Source organism: Anomalospiza imberbis, unplaced genomic scaffold (assembly GCF_031753505.1).
Source record: "Anomalospiza imberbis isolate Cuckoo-Finch-1a 21T00152 unplaced genomic scaffold, ASM3175350v1 scaffold_378, whole genome shotgun sequence".
Taxonomy (NCBI): Eukaryota; Metazoa; Chordata; class Aves; order Passeriformes; family Viduidae; genus Anomalospiza; species Anomalospiza imberbis.
In genome coordinates this window covers 1-15,712 of record NW_027099993.1, presented here as the reverse complement: position 1 = coordinate 15,712, position 15,712 = coordinate 1, and the positions used below count along the sequence as shown (strand labels likewise).

The following is a 15,712-nucleotide window of genomic DNA, read 5'->3' as shown; positions in this document are numbered from 1 at the left end:
GCGGGGGGAGGGGCGGCCCCCCCCCATAAAGGGACCCCCCAGGGAGGGGGGGAGGGGCGCGAGCGGGACCCCCGGGAGAGGAGAGAGCGGTGGGGGAGGGGAGCGGGCTGGGGGCTTCGGGGGTTTGGGGGGATTTGGGGATTTTTGGGGGGGCTTGGGGTTTTTTTGGGGGGGTTTGGGTTTTTTTTGGGGGGGATTTGGGGTATTGGGGATTTTTTGGGGGGATTTTGGGGATTTTTTGGGGGTATTTGGGTTTTTTTTGGGGGGGGGTTGGGGTTTTTTGGGGGGTTTGGGGTGTTTTGGGGGGGGTTGGGTTTTTTTGGGGGGGATTTGGGTTTTTTGGGGGGGGTTTGGGTTTTTTGGGGGGGATTTGGGGTATTGGGGATTTTTTGGGGGGGATTTTGGGATTTTTAGGGGGGATTTGGGTTTTTTTTGGGGGGGGTTTGGGGATTTTTGGGGGGGATTTTGGTTTCTTTTGGGGGGATTTTTTGGTGGGGGGTGGGATTTTGGGGGGGGGAATTGGGGTATTGGGGATTTTTGGGGGGGATTTTGGGATTTTTTGGGGGGGTTTGCGGTTTTTTTGGGTATTTGGGGTTTTTTTGGGGGGATGATTTGGGGGTTTTTTTTGGGGGGGGAGGTTTGGTTGTTTTAGGGGTTTGGGGTTTTTTTTGGGGGGATTTTAGGGTTTTTGGGGTGACTGGGGATTTTGGGGTCTTTTGGGGTTTTTTTAGGGGGGTTTGAGTGGTGTTTTTGGGGTTTTTTGGGGGGGGTTGGGGGGATATTGAACCCCCATCCCCGTGCCCCTCCCCAGGACCCCCCAAGTCGCCGCCATGTCGGAGCCCGAGGAGGAGTTCGAGTGAGTGACCCCAAAATCCCCCAAACCCCCCAAAAACCTCCCCAGAACAGCCCTGGGACCCCAAAACCCCCAAAAACCTCCCTAAAATCCCCCAACCCCCCCAAAAAACCTCCCCAGAACAGCCCTGGGACCCCCAAAAACCTCCCCAAAATCCCCCAAAAATCCCCCAGAACAGCCCTGGGACCACCAAAACCCCAAAAACCTCCCTAAAATCCCCCAAAAACCTCCCTAAAATCCCCCAAAATCCCCCAAACCCCCCAAAAGCCTCCCCAGAACAGCCCTGGGACCCCAAAAACCCCCAAAAACCTCCCTAAAATCCCCCAAAAACCCCCCAGAACAGCCCTGGGACCCCAAAAAACCTCCCCAAAACTGCCCCAAATTCCCCTGGGATCCCTAAAACCTCCCCCAAATTCAGCTGGGATCCCAAAATCCCCAAAATCCCCCCAAAACCTCCCCAGAACAGCCCTGGTGCCCCCCAAAATCCCCCAAAACCTCCCCAAAATCCCCCAAAATCCCCCAAAATCCCACAAAATCACCCTAAACTTCCCCAAAATTTCCCCCAATTCCCCCTGGGACACCCGAAATCCCCCCAAAATCTCCCTGGGACCCCCACAATCCTTCAAAACCTCCCCAAATTCCCCTGGGACCCCCAAAATCCCCCCAAATTCCCCTGGGACCCCCAAAATCCCCCCAAAATTCCTCTGGGACCCCCAAAATCCCCCCAAAATCTCCCCGGGACCCCCAAAATCCCCCCAAAATTCCTCTGGGACCCCCAAAATCCCCCCAAAATCTCCCTGGGACCCCCCAAATCCCCCCAAATTCCCCTGGGACCCCCCAAAACCTCCCCAAATTCCCCTGGGACCCCCAAAACCTCCCCAAATTCCCCTGGGACCCCCCAAAATCCCCCCAAATTCCTCTGGGACCCCCAAAACCTCCCCAAAATTCCCCTGGGACCCCCCAAGTCCCCCCAAATTCCCCTGGGACCCCCAAAATCCCCCCGGAATCCCCAAAATCCCCCCAAAATTCCCCTGGGACCCCCAAAATCCCCCCAAATTCCTCTGGGACCCCCAAAACCTCCCCAAATTCCCCTGGGACCCCCCAAGTCCCCCCCAAATTCCCCTGGGACCCCCAAAATCCCCCCCGGGACCCCCAAAATCCCCCCCAAAATTCCCCTGGGACCCCCAAAATCCCCCCAAAATTCCGCTGGGACCCCCCAAAATCCCCCCAAATTCCCCTGGGACCCCCGAAATCCCCCCAAAATTCCCCTGGGACCCCCCCAAAATCCCCCCAAATTCCCCTGGGACCCCCGAAATCCCCCCCCGGCTGGGCCCCTCCCCCTCACCCTCTTCTTCCTCCCCCAGGGAGCAGCAGGAGGGTGAGTGACCCCGAGTGACCCCAATTAACCCCCGTAATTAACGCTAATTAACCCCAACCAGCCGACCTCGGGCAGGGACTGACCCAAAATCCCCGTAATTAACCCCAAATTGTTAATTAGTCCTGGGTTAATTAACATTAACCCCCCCAGAACCTGAAACTGCCTTAATTAATCTCTTACTCGCTAAGTAATTAGGGGTTAATTAATCGCTAATTAATCGATACTTATAAAAATTAACATTAATCGCTTCACAACCCCAATGAAAAGGTCTGGGGGTGCTAATTACCATAATTGCCTGGCTAATTACCGTGGGGGGGAGGGGCGCTGCCCCCCCTCCCCCTCCCCAAATTTCCCCCCCAGAGGAGGCGGCGGAGGAGGAAGAGGAGGAGGAGGAAGGTGAGGAAGGAAACCCCAAAATCTGGGGGATTTCCCTAAAAAAAAACAAATTTGGGGGAAATCCACCCGAAAAAAAACCCCAAAATCTGGGGGATTTCCCTAAAAAACCCAAATTCTGGGGGATTTCCCTAAAAAAAAACCCCAAATTTGGGGGAAATCCACCCAAAAAAAACCCCAAAATCTGGGGGATTTCCCTAAAAAAAAACAAATTTGGGGGATTTCCCTAAAAAAAACCAAATTTGGGGGAAATCCACCCGAAAAAACCCCAAAATCTGGGGGATTTCCCTAAAAAAAAACAAATTTGGGGGATTTCCCTAAAAAAACCCCAAAATCTGGGGGATTTCCCTAAAAAACCCCAAAATTGGGGGATTTCCCTAAAAAAAAACCAAATTTGGGGGAAATCCACCCGAAAAAAACCCCAAAATTTGGGAAATTCCCCCAAAACCCCCAAAGTCTGACCCTCCCTGCTGCTCCCCCACAGCCTCGGAGCCCCCCAAACCTCCTGAGGAGCCAGGTAGGACCCCCAAAATCACCCCAAAACCCACCCTAATCACCCCAAAAATCCCCCAAAATCCCCAAATCACCCCCAAAATCCCCCAAAACCCCCCAAAACCACCCTAATCCCCCAAAAATCCCCCAAAATCCCCAAATCACCCCCAAAATCCCCCAAAACCCCCCCAAAAACCACCCTAATCCCCCCAAAAATCCCCCAAAATCCCCAAATCACCCCCAAAATCCCCCAAAACCCCCCAAAACCACCCTAATCCCCCCAAAAATCCCCAAATCATCCCAAAACCCAAAAATCCCCCCCAAAATCCCCCCAAGCCCCCAAATCCCCCCCAGATCTCTCCCCCAATTCCCCCCAAATCCCCCCAAAATCCTAAAAGTCTCCCCAAAATCCCCCCAAATCCTCAAATTCCCCCGAATTTCCCCCCCCCAAACCCCGGATTTGCCCCCCAAACTCCGGATTTCCACCCAAACCCCAAATTCCCTCCCAAACCCCTGGATTTCCCCCAAAATCTCCCCAAATGTCCCCGGATTTCCCCCCAAAAACCCCAAATTTCCCCCCCCAAACCCCAAATTTTCCCCAAATTTCCCCCCCAAACCCCAAATCCCCCCCAAATTCCCACCCCAAACCCCAAATTTCCCCCCAAACCCCAGATTCCCCCAAATTTCCCCCCCCAAACCCCAAATTTTCCCCAAATTTCCCCCCCAAACCCCAAATTTCCCCCAAATTCCCACCCCAAACCCCAAATTTCCCCCCAAACCCCAGATTCCCCCAAATTTCCCCCCCCAAACCCCAAATTTTCCCCAAATTTCCCCCAAATTTCCCCCCCAAAATTTCCCCAAATTTCCCCCCCAAAACTCCAAATCCCCCCGGATTTCCCCCCAAACCCCAAATTTCCCCCCCCCCCAAAATCTCCCCAAATTTCCCCCAAATTCCCCCCCCAAACCCCAAATTTCCCCCCAAACCCCAGATTCCCCCAAATTTCCCCCCCCCAAACCCCAAATTTTCCCCAATTTCCCCCCCAAAATTTCCCCAAATTTCCCCCCCAAAACCCCAAATTTTCCCCAAATTTCCCCCCAAACCCCAAATCCCCCCGGATTCCCCCCAAACCCCAAATCCCCCCGGATTTCTCCCAAAATCTCCCCAAATCCCCCCGGATCCCCCCCAAATTTCCCCCGCGTGCCCTGAGCCCGCTGTCCCCCCAGAGGAGGAGCGGCCCCGGCCCCCGGTGAGGCAGAGTTTGGGGGGATTTGGGATTTTGGGGTTCCCGGGGGGGTCTGGGGTCTCTGACCCCCCGGGCGCCCCCAGCCCCGCCCTGGCCCAGCTGGCGCCCCCCAAAATCCCCGAGGGCGAGCGCGTGGACTTCGACGTGAGTGCGGCGCCGGCGGGGCGATCTCGGCATTTCGGGGGGATCTGGGGGATTTCGGGGGGATCTGGGGGATTTTGGGGGGATTTTGGGGGTATTCGGGGGGATCTGGGGGATTTCGGGGGGATTTTGGGGGAATTTAGGGGGATCTGGGGGATTTCAGGGGGATTTTGGGGGAATTTAGGGGGGATCTGGGGGATTTCGGGGGAATTTAGGGGGGATCTGGGGGATTTTGGGGGGATTTTGGGGTTTTCGGGGGATTTCGGGGGATTTCGAGGGGATCTGGGGGATTTCGGGGGGATTTTGGGTTTTTGGGGGTTTTTTTGGGGGATTTCGGGGGGATTTCGGGGAGATTTTGGGTTTTTGGGGGAGATTTGGGGAATTTATGGGAGATTTTGGGGGATTTAGGGGGGATTTTGGGGGGATTTGGGGTTTTGGGGGGGAGATTTAGGGGGGATTCTGGGTTTTTTCGGGGGGATTTGGGGAGATTTGGGGTTTTTTGGGGGAGATTTGGGGAATTTATGGGAGATTTTGGGGGATTTAGGGGGGGATTTTGGGTTTTTTGGGGGGGATTTGGGGTTTTTTGGGGGAGATTTGGGGGATTTCGGGGGGATTTGGGGGAGATTCGGGAGGATTTGGGGAATTTATGGGAGATTTTGGGGGATTTAGGGGGGATTTTGGGTTTTTGGGGGGATTTGGGGTTTTTGGGGGAGATTTGGGGGGATTTGGGTTTTTTTGGGGGAGATTTGGGGTTTTTGGGGGGATTTGGGGGAATTTGGGGTTTTTGGGGAGAGATTTGGTGTTTCGGGGAGGAAATTTTGGGATTTTCAGGATGGGAATTTTGAGGTTTTTGGGCAGAATTTTGGGGTTTTTTTGGGGGATCCGGGGGGGTTTTGGGGGTTTTTTTTTTTGGGTCGTGGTTTTTCCGAGGGGATTTTTTGGGGAGAATTCGGGGGATTTTTGGGTCTGGGGTCCCAGGACATCCACCGGAAGAGGATGGAGAAGGACCTGCTGGGGAGGGATTTTTGGGTTTTCTTGGGTTTATTTGTGGAGTTTTTGGGGTTTTTGGGTCGGGGTTTTTCCGAGGGGATTTTTTTGGGGGTTTTTTCCGGTAAATTCGGGGTTTTTTGGGTCTGGGGTCCCAGGACATCCACCGGAAGAGGATGGAGAAGGGTCTCTAGGGTAGGGTTTTTTGGGCTTCATTTGGGGGTTTTTTTGGGTTTATTTGTGGAGTTTTTGGGGTTTTTGGGTCGGGGTTTTTCCGAGGGGATTTTTTTGGGGGTTTTTCCGGTAAATTCGGGGATTTTTGGGTCTGGGGTCCCAGGACATCCACCGGAAGAGGATGGAGAAGGACCTGCTGGAGCTGCAGACCCTCATCGACGCCCACTTCGAGCAGCGGCGCCGCGAGGAGGAGGAGCTGCAGGGGCTCATGGAGCGCATCGTGCGTGGGGGCGGTGGGGGATTGGGGGACTGGGGTTTTTGGGGGGATTTGGGGGGATTTGGGGGATTTGGGGACTGGGGATTTGGGGGGATTTGGGGGATTGGGGGATTTGGGGGATTTGGGGGGATTGGGGGATTTGGGGGGGATTTGGGGGGATTGGGGGATTTGGGGATTTGGGGGATTTGGGGGATTGGGGGATTGGGGGATTTGGGGGGATTTGGGGGATTGGGGGATTTGGGGGATTGGGGGATTGGGGGATTTGGGGGGGATTGGGGGATTTGGGGGATTTGGGGATTGGGGGATTTGGGGGGATTTGGGGGGATTGGGGGGATTGGGGGGATTTGGGGGATTTGGGGGATTTGGGGGGATTGGGGGATTTGGGGGATTTGGGGGGATTGGGGGATTTGGGGGGATTTGGGGGGATTTGGGGAATTTGGGGGGATTTGGGGGATTGGGGGACTGGGGGATTGGGGGGATTTGGGGGATTGGGGGATTTGGGGATTTGGGGGATTGGGGGATTTGGGGGATTGGGGGATTTGGGGGGACTGGGGGACTGGGGGATTTTGGGGGGCATTTGGGGGATTGGGGGATTTGGGGGATTGGGGGATTTGGGGGATTTGGGGGGGATTGGGGGATTTGGGGTTTTTGGGACGATCTGGGCTTTTTTGGGCTCTTTTGGGCTGTTTTGGTCAGTTTTTGTCTGTTTTTGGGGTGATTCGGCTGGTTTTGGTCTGTTTTTGGTCTGTTTTGGGCTGTTTTTGTCTGTTTTTGGGGTGTTTCGGGCTGTTTTGGGGCTGGTTTTGGCCCGTTCTGGGGTTTTTTGGCGCTCAGCTCCCCGCAGGAGCGGCGCCGCGCCGAGCGCAACGAGCAGCTGCGGAGCCGCACCGAGAAGGAGCGCGAGCGGCAGGCGCGGCTGGCGGTGAGGGGACCCCAAAATCCCCCAGGGACCCCAAAATTCCCCTGGGAACCCCAAAATCCCCCCTGGGAACCCCAAAATCCCCCCTGGGAATCCCCAAAATCCACTAGGGAACCCCAAAATCCCCCTGGAACCCCTAATTTCCCCTGGGAATCCCCAAAATCCACCTGGGGACCGCAAAATCCCCCCTGAGAACCCCCAAAATCCCCCTGGGAATCCCCAGAATCCCCTCTGGGAGCCCCCAGAACTGCCAGGATCCCCCCGAATCCCCCCAAATCCCCCAAATCCCCCCGAACCCCCAATCCAGGAGGAGAAGCTGCGCAAGGAGGAGGAGGAGGCCAAGAAGAGGGCGGAGGACGACGCCAACACTTCGGGGGCTACCTGGCCAAGGTGGGGCTGAGCCACGAGCCCCCGACCCCCCCGGAGCCACGGGGACCCCATAGAACCCTGGGGACCCATAGAGACCCCATAGAGACCCCATAGACCCCATAGAAACCCCATAGACCCCATAGAAACCCCATAGACCCCCATAGACCCCATAGAAACCCCATAGACCCCATAGAAACCCCATAGAAACCCCATAGACCCCATAGAAACCCCATAGACCCCCTGGGGACCCCATAGACCCCATAGACCCCATAGACCCCATAGAGACCCCATAGACCCCATAGAAACCCCATAGAAATCCCATAGAAACCCCATAGAAATCCCATAGACCCCATAGAAACCCCATAGACCCCATAGACCCCATAGAGTCCCCATAGAGACCCCATAGACCCCATAGAAACCCCATAGACCCCATAGAAACCCCACAGAGACCCATAGACCCCATAGGAACTCCACAGACCCCCATAGGGACCCCATAGACCCCATGGGGACCCCATAGATCCCCCAGGGACCCCCTTGTCCCCAGAAGCCCCCTGGATCCCCCAAATCCCCGCTGGGAATCCAGAATCCGCCCCAAAATGCCCCAAAATCCCCCCGATTCCCCCAAAATGCCCCAAATTCATCCCAACATGCCCCAAAATCCCCCTGATTCCCCCAAAATCCCCCCGATTCCCCCCAAAATCCCCCCCGTCCCCCGGTCGCCCCCAACGCCCCGGTGCCCGCAGGCCGAGCAGCGCCGGGGCCGGCGCCAGACCGGGCGGGAGATGAAGCTGCGGATCCTGGCGGAGCGGCGGCGCCCGCTGGACATCGAGGGGCTGCGGGAGGACGGCTCAGGTGGGACCCCAAAATATCCCAAATTCACCCCAAAACACCCCAAAATATCCCAAATTCACCCCAAAAACATCCCCCCAAACTGCCCCGCTGGACATCGAGGGGCTGCGGGAGGACGGGCTCAGGTGGGACCCCAAAATATCCCAAATTCACCCCAAAACACCCCAAAAAATCCCCACATATCCCTAATTCACCCCAAAATATCCCTAATTCACCCCAAAACACTCCCCGCTGGACATCGTGGGGCTCCAGGAGGAGGGGCTCAGGTGGGACCCCAAAATATCCCAAATTCTCCCCAAAACTCACTCAAAACCCCATGAAAGTCCATAAAAACACCCAAATCCTATAAAAGTCCCAAAATCCTATACAAACCTCATAAAAACCCCATAAAATCCCATAAAACCCCAAAAAAAACCCCCATAAAATCCCATAAAAACCCCAAATCCTATAAAACCCCCTGAATTTCCCCGTTTTTGGGCCAAGGCCCAGGAGCTGCACGCCTGGATCCAGCAGCTCGAGGCCCCAGACCCCATAAAACCCCATAAAACCCCATAAAACTGAATAAAACAAATAAAACCCCATAAAACCGAATAAAATCCCATAAAAACCCCAAATCCTATAAAAACCCATAAAAACCCCATAAAACCCCATAAAACCAAATAAAACCCCATAAAACCGGATAAAACCGAATAAAACTGAATAAAACCGAATAAAACCGAATAAAGCCCCATAAAATCCCATAAAAACCCCATAAAACCCCGTTTTAGGGCCAAGGCCCAGGAGCTGCACGCCTGGATCCAGCAGCTCGAGTCCGAGAAGTTCGACCTGACCGAGAAACTGCGGCGGCAGCGCTACGAGGTGGGGACCCCGAAACCCCAAAAATGGACCCCGAAACCCACACGGGACCCCGAAAACCCCAAAAACGGACCCCAAAAACGGGACCCCGGACCCCAAAAACGGACCCCGAAACCCACACGGGACCCCGAAAAACGGACCCAGAAACCCCAAAAAACGGACCCCGAAACCCACACGGGACCCCGAAAACCCAAAAACGGGGACCCGAAACCCACACGGGACCCCGAAAACGGGACCCCGGACCCCAAAAACGGACCCCGAAAACGGGACCCCTGGACCCCAAAAACGGACCCCGAAACCCACACGGGACCCCGAAAACGGGACCCCGGACCCCAAAAAAGGACCCCGAAACCCACACGGGACCCCGAAAACGGGACCCCGGACCCCAAAAACGGACCCCGAAAACGGGACCCTGGACCCCAAAAACGGACCCTGAAACCCCAAAAACGGACCCAAAACCCACACGGGACCCAAAAACGGACCCAGAAACCCCAAAAAACGGACCCCGAAACCCACACGGGACCCCAAAACCCGGCCCCAAACCCCAAAATCCGACCCAAAACCCACACGGGACCCCGAAAACGGGACCCCGGACCCCAAAAAAGGACCCCGAAAACGGGACCCCGGAACCCCAAAAACGGACCCCGAAACCCACACGGGACCCCGAAAACGGGACCCCAGACCCCAAAAAACGGACCCTGAAACCCCAAAAACAGACCCCGAAACCCACACGGGACCCCAGACCCCAAAAACGGACCCTGAAACCCCAAAAACGGACCCAAAACCCACACGGGACCCCGAAACCCGGCCCCAAACCCCCAGAAACGGGGACCCAAAACACAAATGGGACCCCAAAACCGGCCCCAAACCCCAAAAATGGACCCCAAAACCCAAACGGGACCCCGAAACCCAAAAATGGGACCCCAAAACCTGGCCCCCCAAAACCCCACACTGGACCCTAAAACTCCAAAATCCCCCAAAACCCCAAAATCCCCCAAATCCCAACCTGGGACCCCAAATCCACCCAGAGCCCAAATCTGGGGGCTCAGGACCCCCCAGTCCCAGTTTGGGTCCCATTCCCAGTTTGGGGTCCCAGTCCCCAGTTTTTGGGGTTCCAGTTTTTGGGGTCCCAGTCCGGTTTTGGGGTCCCAGTTTGGGGTCGCAGTTTCTGGGGTCCCAGTTTGGTTTTGGGGTCCCAGTTTGGGGTCCCCAGTCCCAGTTTTTGGGGTCCCAATCCCAGTTTTTGGGGTTCCAGTTTTTGGGGTCCCAGTTTTTGGGGTCGCAGTTTTGGGGTCCCAGTCCGGTTTTGGGGTCCCATTCCCAGTTTTTGGGGTCCCCATTCCCAGTTTTTGGGGTCCCAGTCCGGTTTTGGGGTCCCATTCCCCGTTTTTGGGGTCCCATTCCCAGTTTTGGGGTCCCAGTTTGGTTTTTGGGGTCCCAGTTTTTGGGGTCCCAGTCCGGTTTTGGGGTCCCCATTCCCAGTTTTTGGGGTTCCAGTTTTTGGGGTCGCAGTTTTTGGGGTCCCAGTCCGGTTTTGGGGTCCCAGTTTGGTTTTTGGGGGTCTCAGTTTTTGGGGTCCCAGTTTGGGGTCCCATTCCCAGTTTTTGGGGTTCCAGTTTTTGGGGTCCCAGTTTTTGGGGTCTCAGTTTTTGGGGTCCCAGTCCGGTTTTGGGGTCCCGGCTGAGACCCCGCCCTCCCCCCAGATCAACGTGCTCTACAACCGCATCAGCCACGCCCAGAAATTGTAAATGGGGGAGGGCCGGGAATCGGGAATTTGGGAATTCAGGGAAATTCGGGAAATCGGGAATTCGGGAATCGGGAAATTGGGAATTCGGGGAAATTCGGGGATTTGGGAAATTGGGAATTTGGGGGAATTCGGGAATCGGGAATTCGGGAATTCGGGAAATCTGGGAATTCAGGAATCAGGAATTCGGGAATTCGGGAATTTGGGGGAATTCGGGGAAATTCGGGAATTCGGGGAAATTTGGGGAATTCAGGAATTCGGGAATCGGGAATTTGGGGGAATTCAGGGAAATTCGGGAATTCCGGGAATTCGGGGAAATTTGGGGAATTAGGGAATTCGGGAATCGGGAATTTGGGGGAATTTGGGGGAATTCGGGAATTCCAGGAATTTGGGGAAATTCAGGGGATTCGGGAATTCGAGGGAATTCGGGAATTCCAGGATTTTGGGGAAATTTGGGAATTCGGGAATTCGGGGTTTTTGGGGGGAGATTTTGGGGTTTTCTGGGGAATTTTGGTTTTTTTGGGGGGGGATTTGGGGTTTGGGGAAAATGTTGGGTTTTTTGGGGGATTTGGGTTTTTTGGGGGAATTTGGGTTTTTTGGGGGGATTTGGGGTTTTTTTGGGGGAATTTGGGGTTTTTTGGGGGAATTTGGTTTTTTCTGGGGTTCCTGAGGGGTTTTTCGGGGAGGCTTTGGGGCATTTTGGGGCATTTTGGGCTGTTTTGGGGTTTTCGGGTGTCTGGGTTCTTTTGGGGGTGTACTGGAGTGTTTGGGGTGCTTTCGGGTATTTTTGGGGCATTCCGGGGTTTTTTGGGGTGGTTTCGGGTATTTTTGGGGCATTCCGGGGTTTTTTGGGATATACTGGGGGCATTTTGGGGTATTTTGAATGTATTTGGGTTATTTTGGGGTATTTTGAATGTTTTTGGGGTATTTTTGGGTATTTTTGGGGGCATTTCAGGGTTTTTTTTGGGGTATTTCCAGGTTTTTTGGGGTATTTTGAATGTTTTTGGGGTATATTGGGGGTATTTTGGGGCATTTTGGGGTATTTTGAATGTTTTTAGGGTATATTAGGGTTATTTTGGGGTATTTTTGGACGTTTCGGGGTTTTTTTGGGTATTTTTAATGTTTTTGGGGTATTTTGGGGTATTTTTGGGGGCATTTCGGGATTTTTTTGGGGGTATTTCCAGGTTTTTTGGGTATTTTGAATGTTTTCGGGGTATTTTTGGGGGGTATTTTGGGGTACTTTGAATGTTTTTGTGGTATTTTTGGGGTATTTTGGGGTACTTTGAATGTTTTCGGGGCATTTTGGGGTATTTTGGATGTTTTTGGGGTATTTTTGGGGTATTTTTGGGTATTCTTAATGTTTTTTTGGGGTATTTTTGCGGTATTTCGGGGGTATTTTCGATGTTTTTGGGGTATTTTTGGGGTATTTTGGGGTATTCTTAATGTTTTTGGGGTATTTTGGGGTATTTTGAATGTTTTTGGGGTATATTGGGGGGTATTTTGGGGTATTTTGAATGTTTTTGGGGTATATTGGGGGGTATTTTGGGGTATTTTGAATGTTTTTGGGGGTATTTTGGGGTATTTTGGATGTTTTTGGGGTATTTTGGGTTTTGGGGGGGTATTTTGGGGTATTTTGGATGTTTTTGGGGTATTTTGGGGTATTTTTAATGTTTTTGGGGTATTTTGGGGCATTTTGAATGTTTTTGGGGTATATTGGGGGGTATATTGGGGTATTTTGGATGTTTTTGGGGTATTTTGGGGTATATTGGGGTGTTTTGAATGTTTTTGGGGTATTTCGGGGTATTTTTAATGTTTTTGGGATATTTTTGGGTAATTTGAATGTTTTTGAGGTATTTTGGGGTATTTTGGATGTTTTTGGGGTATATTGGGGGGTATTTTGGGGTATTTTGAATGTTTTCGGGGGTATTTTGAGGGTATTTTTAATGTTTTTTGGGGTATTTTGGGGTGTTTTTGGGGCCATTTCGGGGTTTCGGGCCCCCCCCGCGAGGCTGAGGCCGCGCCGCCCCTCCCCCACAGCAAGAAGGTGGCCAAGGGCCGCGTGGGCGGGGCGCTGGAAGTGACCCCGCCCCCTCTGACGTCACGGCGCCGCCTCGCGCCGACGGACCCCCCCCCCGTGCTGCCAATAAAAACCCGACACGTCACTCGCGCGCCGCCTCACGTCGCTCGGCCCCGCCCCTCCTCGCGTCACTTCCGCCGCTCCCTTCCCGTCGCCCCCCGCGCCGCGCCGTTCCCATGGCGACCACGCCCCCCCCCACCCGCGCTTCCGGCCCCGCCCCCCCTGCGGCGGCGGCGGCGGCGGCGGCGGCCCCGCAGCGGCCCCGGGCCCGCCATGGCGGCGGCGGCGGCGGCGGCGGCGGCCCGGGAGCGGCGTCGGGAGCAGCTGCGGCGCTGGGAGGAGGCGGCGGCGGCGGCGCCGGGCCCGGGCGAGGCGAGGCCGGGCCCGGCCCGGGTGCGCTTCGAGCGCCAGGGCCGAGTTCCGCGCCGTCTGCGCAGGCGCCGAGCTGGCCGAGGCGCGCGCCATGGTCATGGCGCCCGAGGGCGGGGGGCGCGCGCTGCTGGGCGGGGCCAACGCGGACGGGATCAGCGCGCTGCACCAGGTGGGCGGGGCCGCGCCGAGGGGCGGGGCTTAGGGGAAGGGGGGCGTGGTCGGGTTTAAAGGGACCGCCGCTCGGGGGGTGTGGGCGGGGCTTAGGGAAAGAGGGCGTGGTCGGGTTTAAAGGGACCGCCGCTCGGAGGGTGTGGGCGGGGCTTGGCGAGAGGGCGTGGTCGGGTTTAAAGAAAGCGCCGCTCGGAGGGTGTGGGCGGGGCTTAGGGGAAAAGGGCGTGGTCGGGCTTAAAGGGACCGCCGCTCGGAGGGTGTGGGCGGGGCTTAGGGAAAGAGGGCGTGGTCGGGTTTAAAGGGACCGCTGCTCGGAGGGTGTGGGCGGGGCTTAGGGGAAGGGGCCCTGGATGTGTGGGTGGGGCATGCCGAAAGAGGTGGGGCTTGGGAGAAGGGGGCGTGGTCAGCTTTAAAGGGACCGCCGCCTGTATGAGGTGGGTGGGGCCTGTCAAAGGGGTGGGGCCGGAATCGGGGCGTGGTCTGGGGAAAGGGGCGGGGCTAATGCTGACAGCACACCTGTGCTGAGTCAGGTGGGCGGGGCTTAAAGGGGGCGTGCGCCATCCAATGGGAGGGGCGTAGGTGGGCGTGTCCGGGGCGGAAGAGGCGTGGCCTGGCAGTCGGGTGGGTGTGGCCTCTGTGGAGGGAGCGTGGTCACTGGAGGCAGGGGCGGGGCTTGATTGGGAGTGGGAGGGGCTTGAGGCGGAGTGGGCGGAGCTTTGGGGGCCCCAGTGGGGTCCCAGGGCTCCTGGGGGTGTCCCCAATGTCCCCAGTGACCCCGTGATGTCCCCAAAGTCCCTCGGGGTGTCCCCAAATGTCCCCGGGGGTGTCCCCGGGGTCTCCCCAATGTCCCCAGGGCTGTCCCCAATGACCCGGGGGGTGTCCCCGGCGGTGTCCCCACGGTGTCCCCGATGTCCCCGTGGTGTCCCCATGGTGTCCCCGTGTCCCCGGGGGTGACCCTGGGCTGTCCCCGATGTCCCCATGATGTCCCGATGCCCCCAGGCGTGCATTGACGAGAACACGGAGGTCGTGCAGTCCCTGCTGGGGTTTGGGGGTCACCCTGGGGGTGTCCCTGGGGGTGTCCCCATGGTGTCCCCGATGTCCCCGTGGTGTCCCCAATGTCCCCATGGTGTCCCCAATGTCCCCATGGTGTCCCCATGGTGTCCTCGCGGTGTCCCCGTGTCCCCAGGCGTGCATTGACGAGAACACGGAGGTCGTGCAGTCCCTGCTGGGGTTTGGGGGTCACCCTGGGGGTGTCCCTGGGGGTGTCCCCATGGTGTCCCCGATGTCCCCGTGGTGTCCCCAATGTCCCCATGGTGTCCCCAATGTCCCCATGGTGTCCCCATGGTGTCCTCGCGGTGTCCCCGTGTCCCCAGGCGTGCATTGACGAGAACACGGAGGTCGTGCAGTCCCTGCTGGGGTTTGGGGGGTGACCCTGGGGTGTCCCCGGCGGTGTCCCCATGGTGTCCCCGCAGTGTCCCCATGCCCCCGGGGCTGTCCCCGTGCCCCCGTGGTGTCCCCGGTGTCCCCGATGTCCCCATGGTGTCCCCATGGTGTCCCCGTGCTCCCGGGGGTGTCCCCGGGGGTCACCCTGGGGGTGTCCCCAATGTCCCCATGGTGTCCCCGATGTCCCCATGGTGTCTCCAATGTCCCCATGGTGTCCCCATGGTGTCCCTGTGCCCCCGGAGGTGTCCCCATGGTGTCCCCATGGTGTCCCCATGATGTCCCGATGTCCCCAGGCGTGCATTGACGAGAACACGGAGGTCGTGCAGTCCCTGCTGGGGTTTGGGGGTCACCCTGGGGTGTCCCCGGCGGTGTCCCCGATGTTCGTGGTGTCCCCATGGTGTCCCCAATGTCCCCGCGGTGTCCCCATGGTGTCCCCAGGCGTGCATTGACGAGAACATGGAGGTCGTGCAGTTCCTGGTGGAGAGCGGCGCCGACGTCAACCAGGCCGACAACGAGGGCTGGACCCCGCTGCACGTGGCCGCGGCCTGCGGCTGCCGCCACAATCGCCCAGTGAGAGCCCGGAGCGCCCCGGAGCACCCCCAAAAACACCCCCGGAGCACCCCCAAAAACACCCCCGGAACACCCCCAAAAACACCCCTGGAACACCCCCAAAAACACCCCCGGAACACCCCCAAAAACACCCCTGGAACACCCCCAAAAACACCCCCGGAACACTCCAAAACCCCCACCCCAAAATATCCCCGGAACACCCCAAAAACACCCCTGGAACACCCCCAAAAAACACCCCCAAAATATCCCCGGAACACCCCCAAAAACACCCCTGGAACACCCCCAAAAACACCCCCAAAATATCCTCGGAACACCCCCAAAAACACCCCTGGAACACCCCCAAAAACACCCCCGGAACACCCCCAAAAACACCCCTGGAACACCCCCAAAAACACCCCCGGAAC

The 15,712-nt window shown here is 56.8% G+C and overlaps 1 protein-coding gene across 1 annotated transcript; it reads left to right on the top strand.

Moving 5' to 3' along the window:
• Positions 1 to 830: 830 nt before the first annotated feature.
• LOC137466658 (troponin T, slow skeletal muscle-like) lies at positions 831 to 12,815 on the top strand (the record flags this gene model as incomplete). Its single annotated transcript, XM_068178351.1, is given in 14 exon segments — positions 831 to 856; positions 2,218 to 2,231; positions 2,592 to 2,627; positions 3,109 to 3,141; positions 4,341 to 4,504; positions 5,826 to 5,942; positions 6,784 to 6,861; positions 7,166 to 7,220; positions 7,223 to 7,248; positions 7,971 to 8,079; positions 8,162 to 8,201; positions 8,844 to 8,934; positions 10,635 to 10,675; positions 12,713 to 12,815. Coding segments are annotated over 14 exon segments (933 nt in total), but the record flags the coding sequence as incomplete, so codon positions are not given.
• Between the last annotated feature and the right edge of the window lie 2,897 nt (positions 12,816 to 15,712).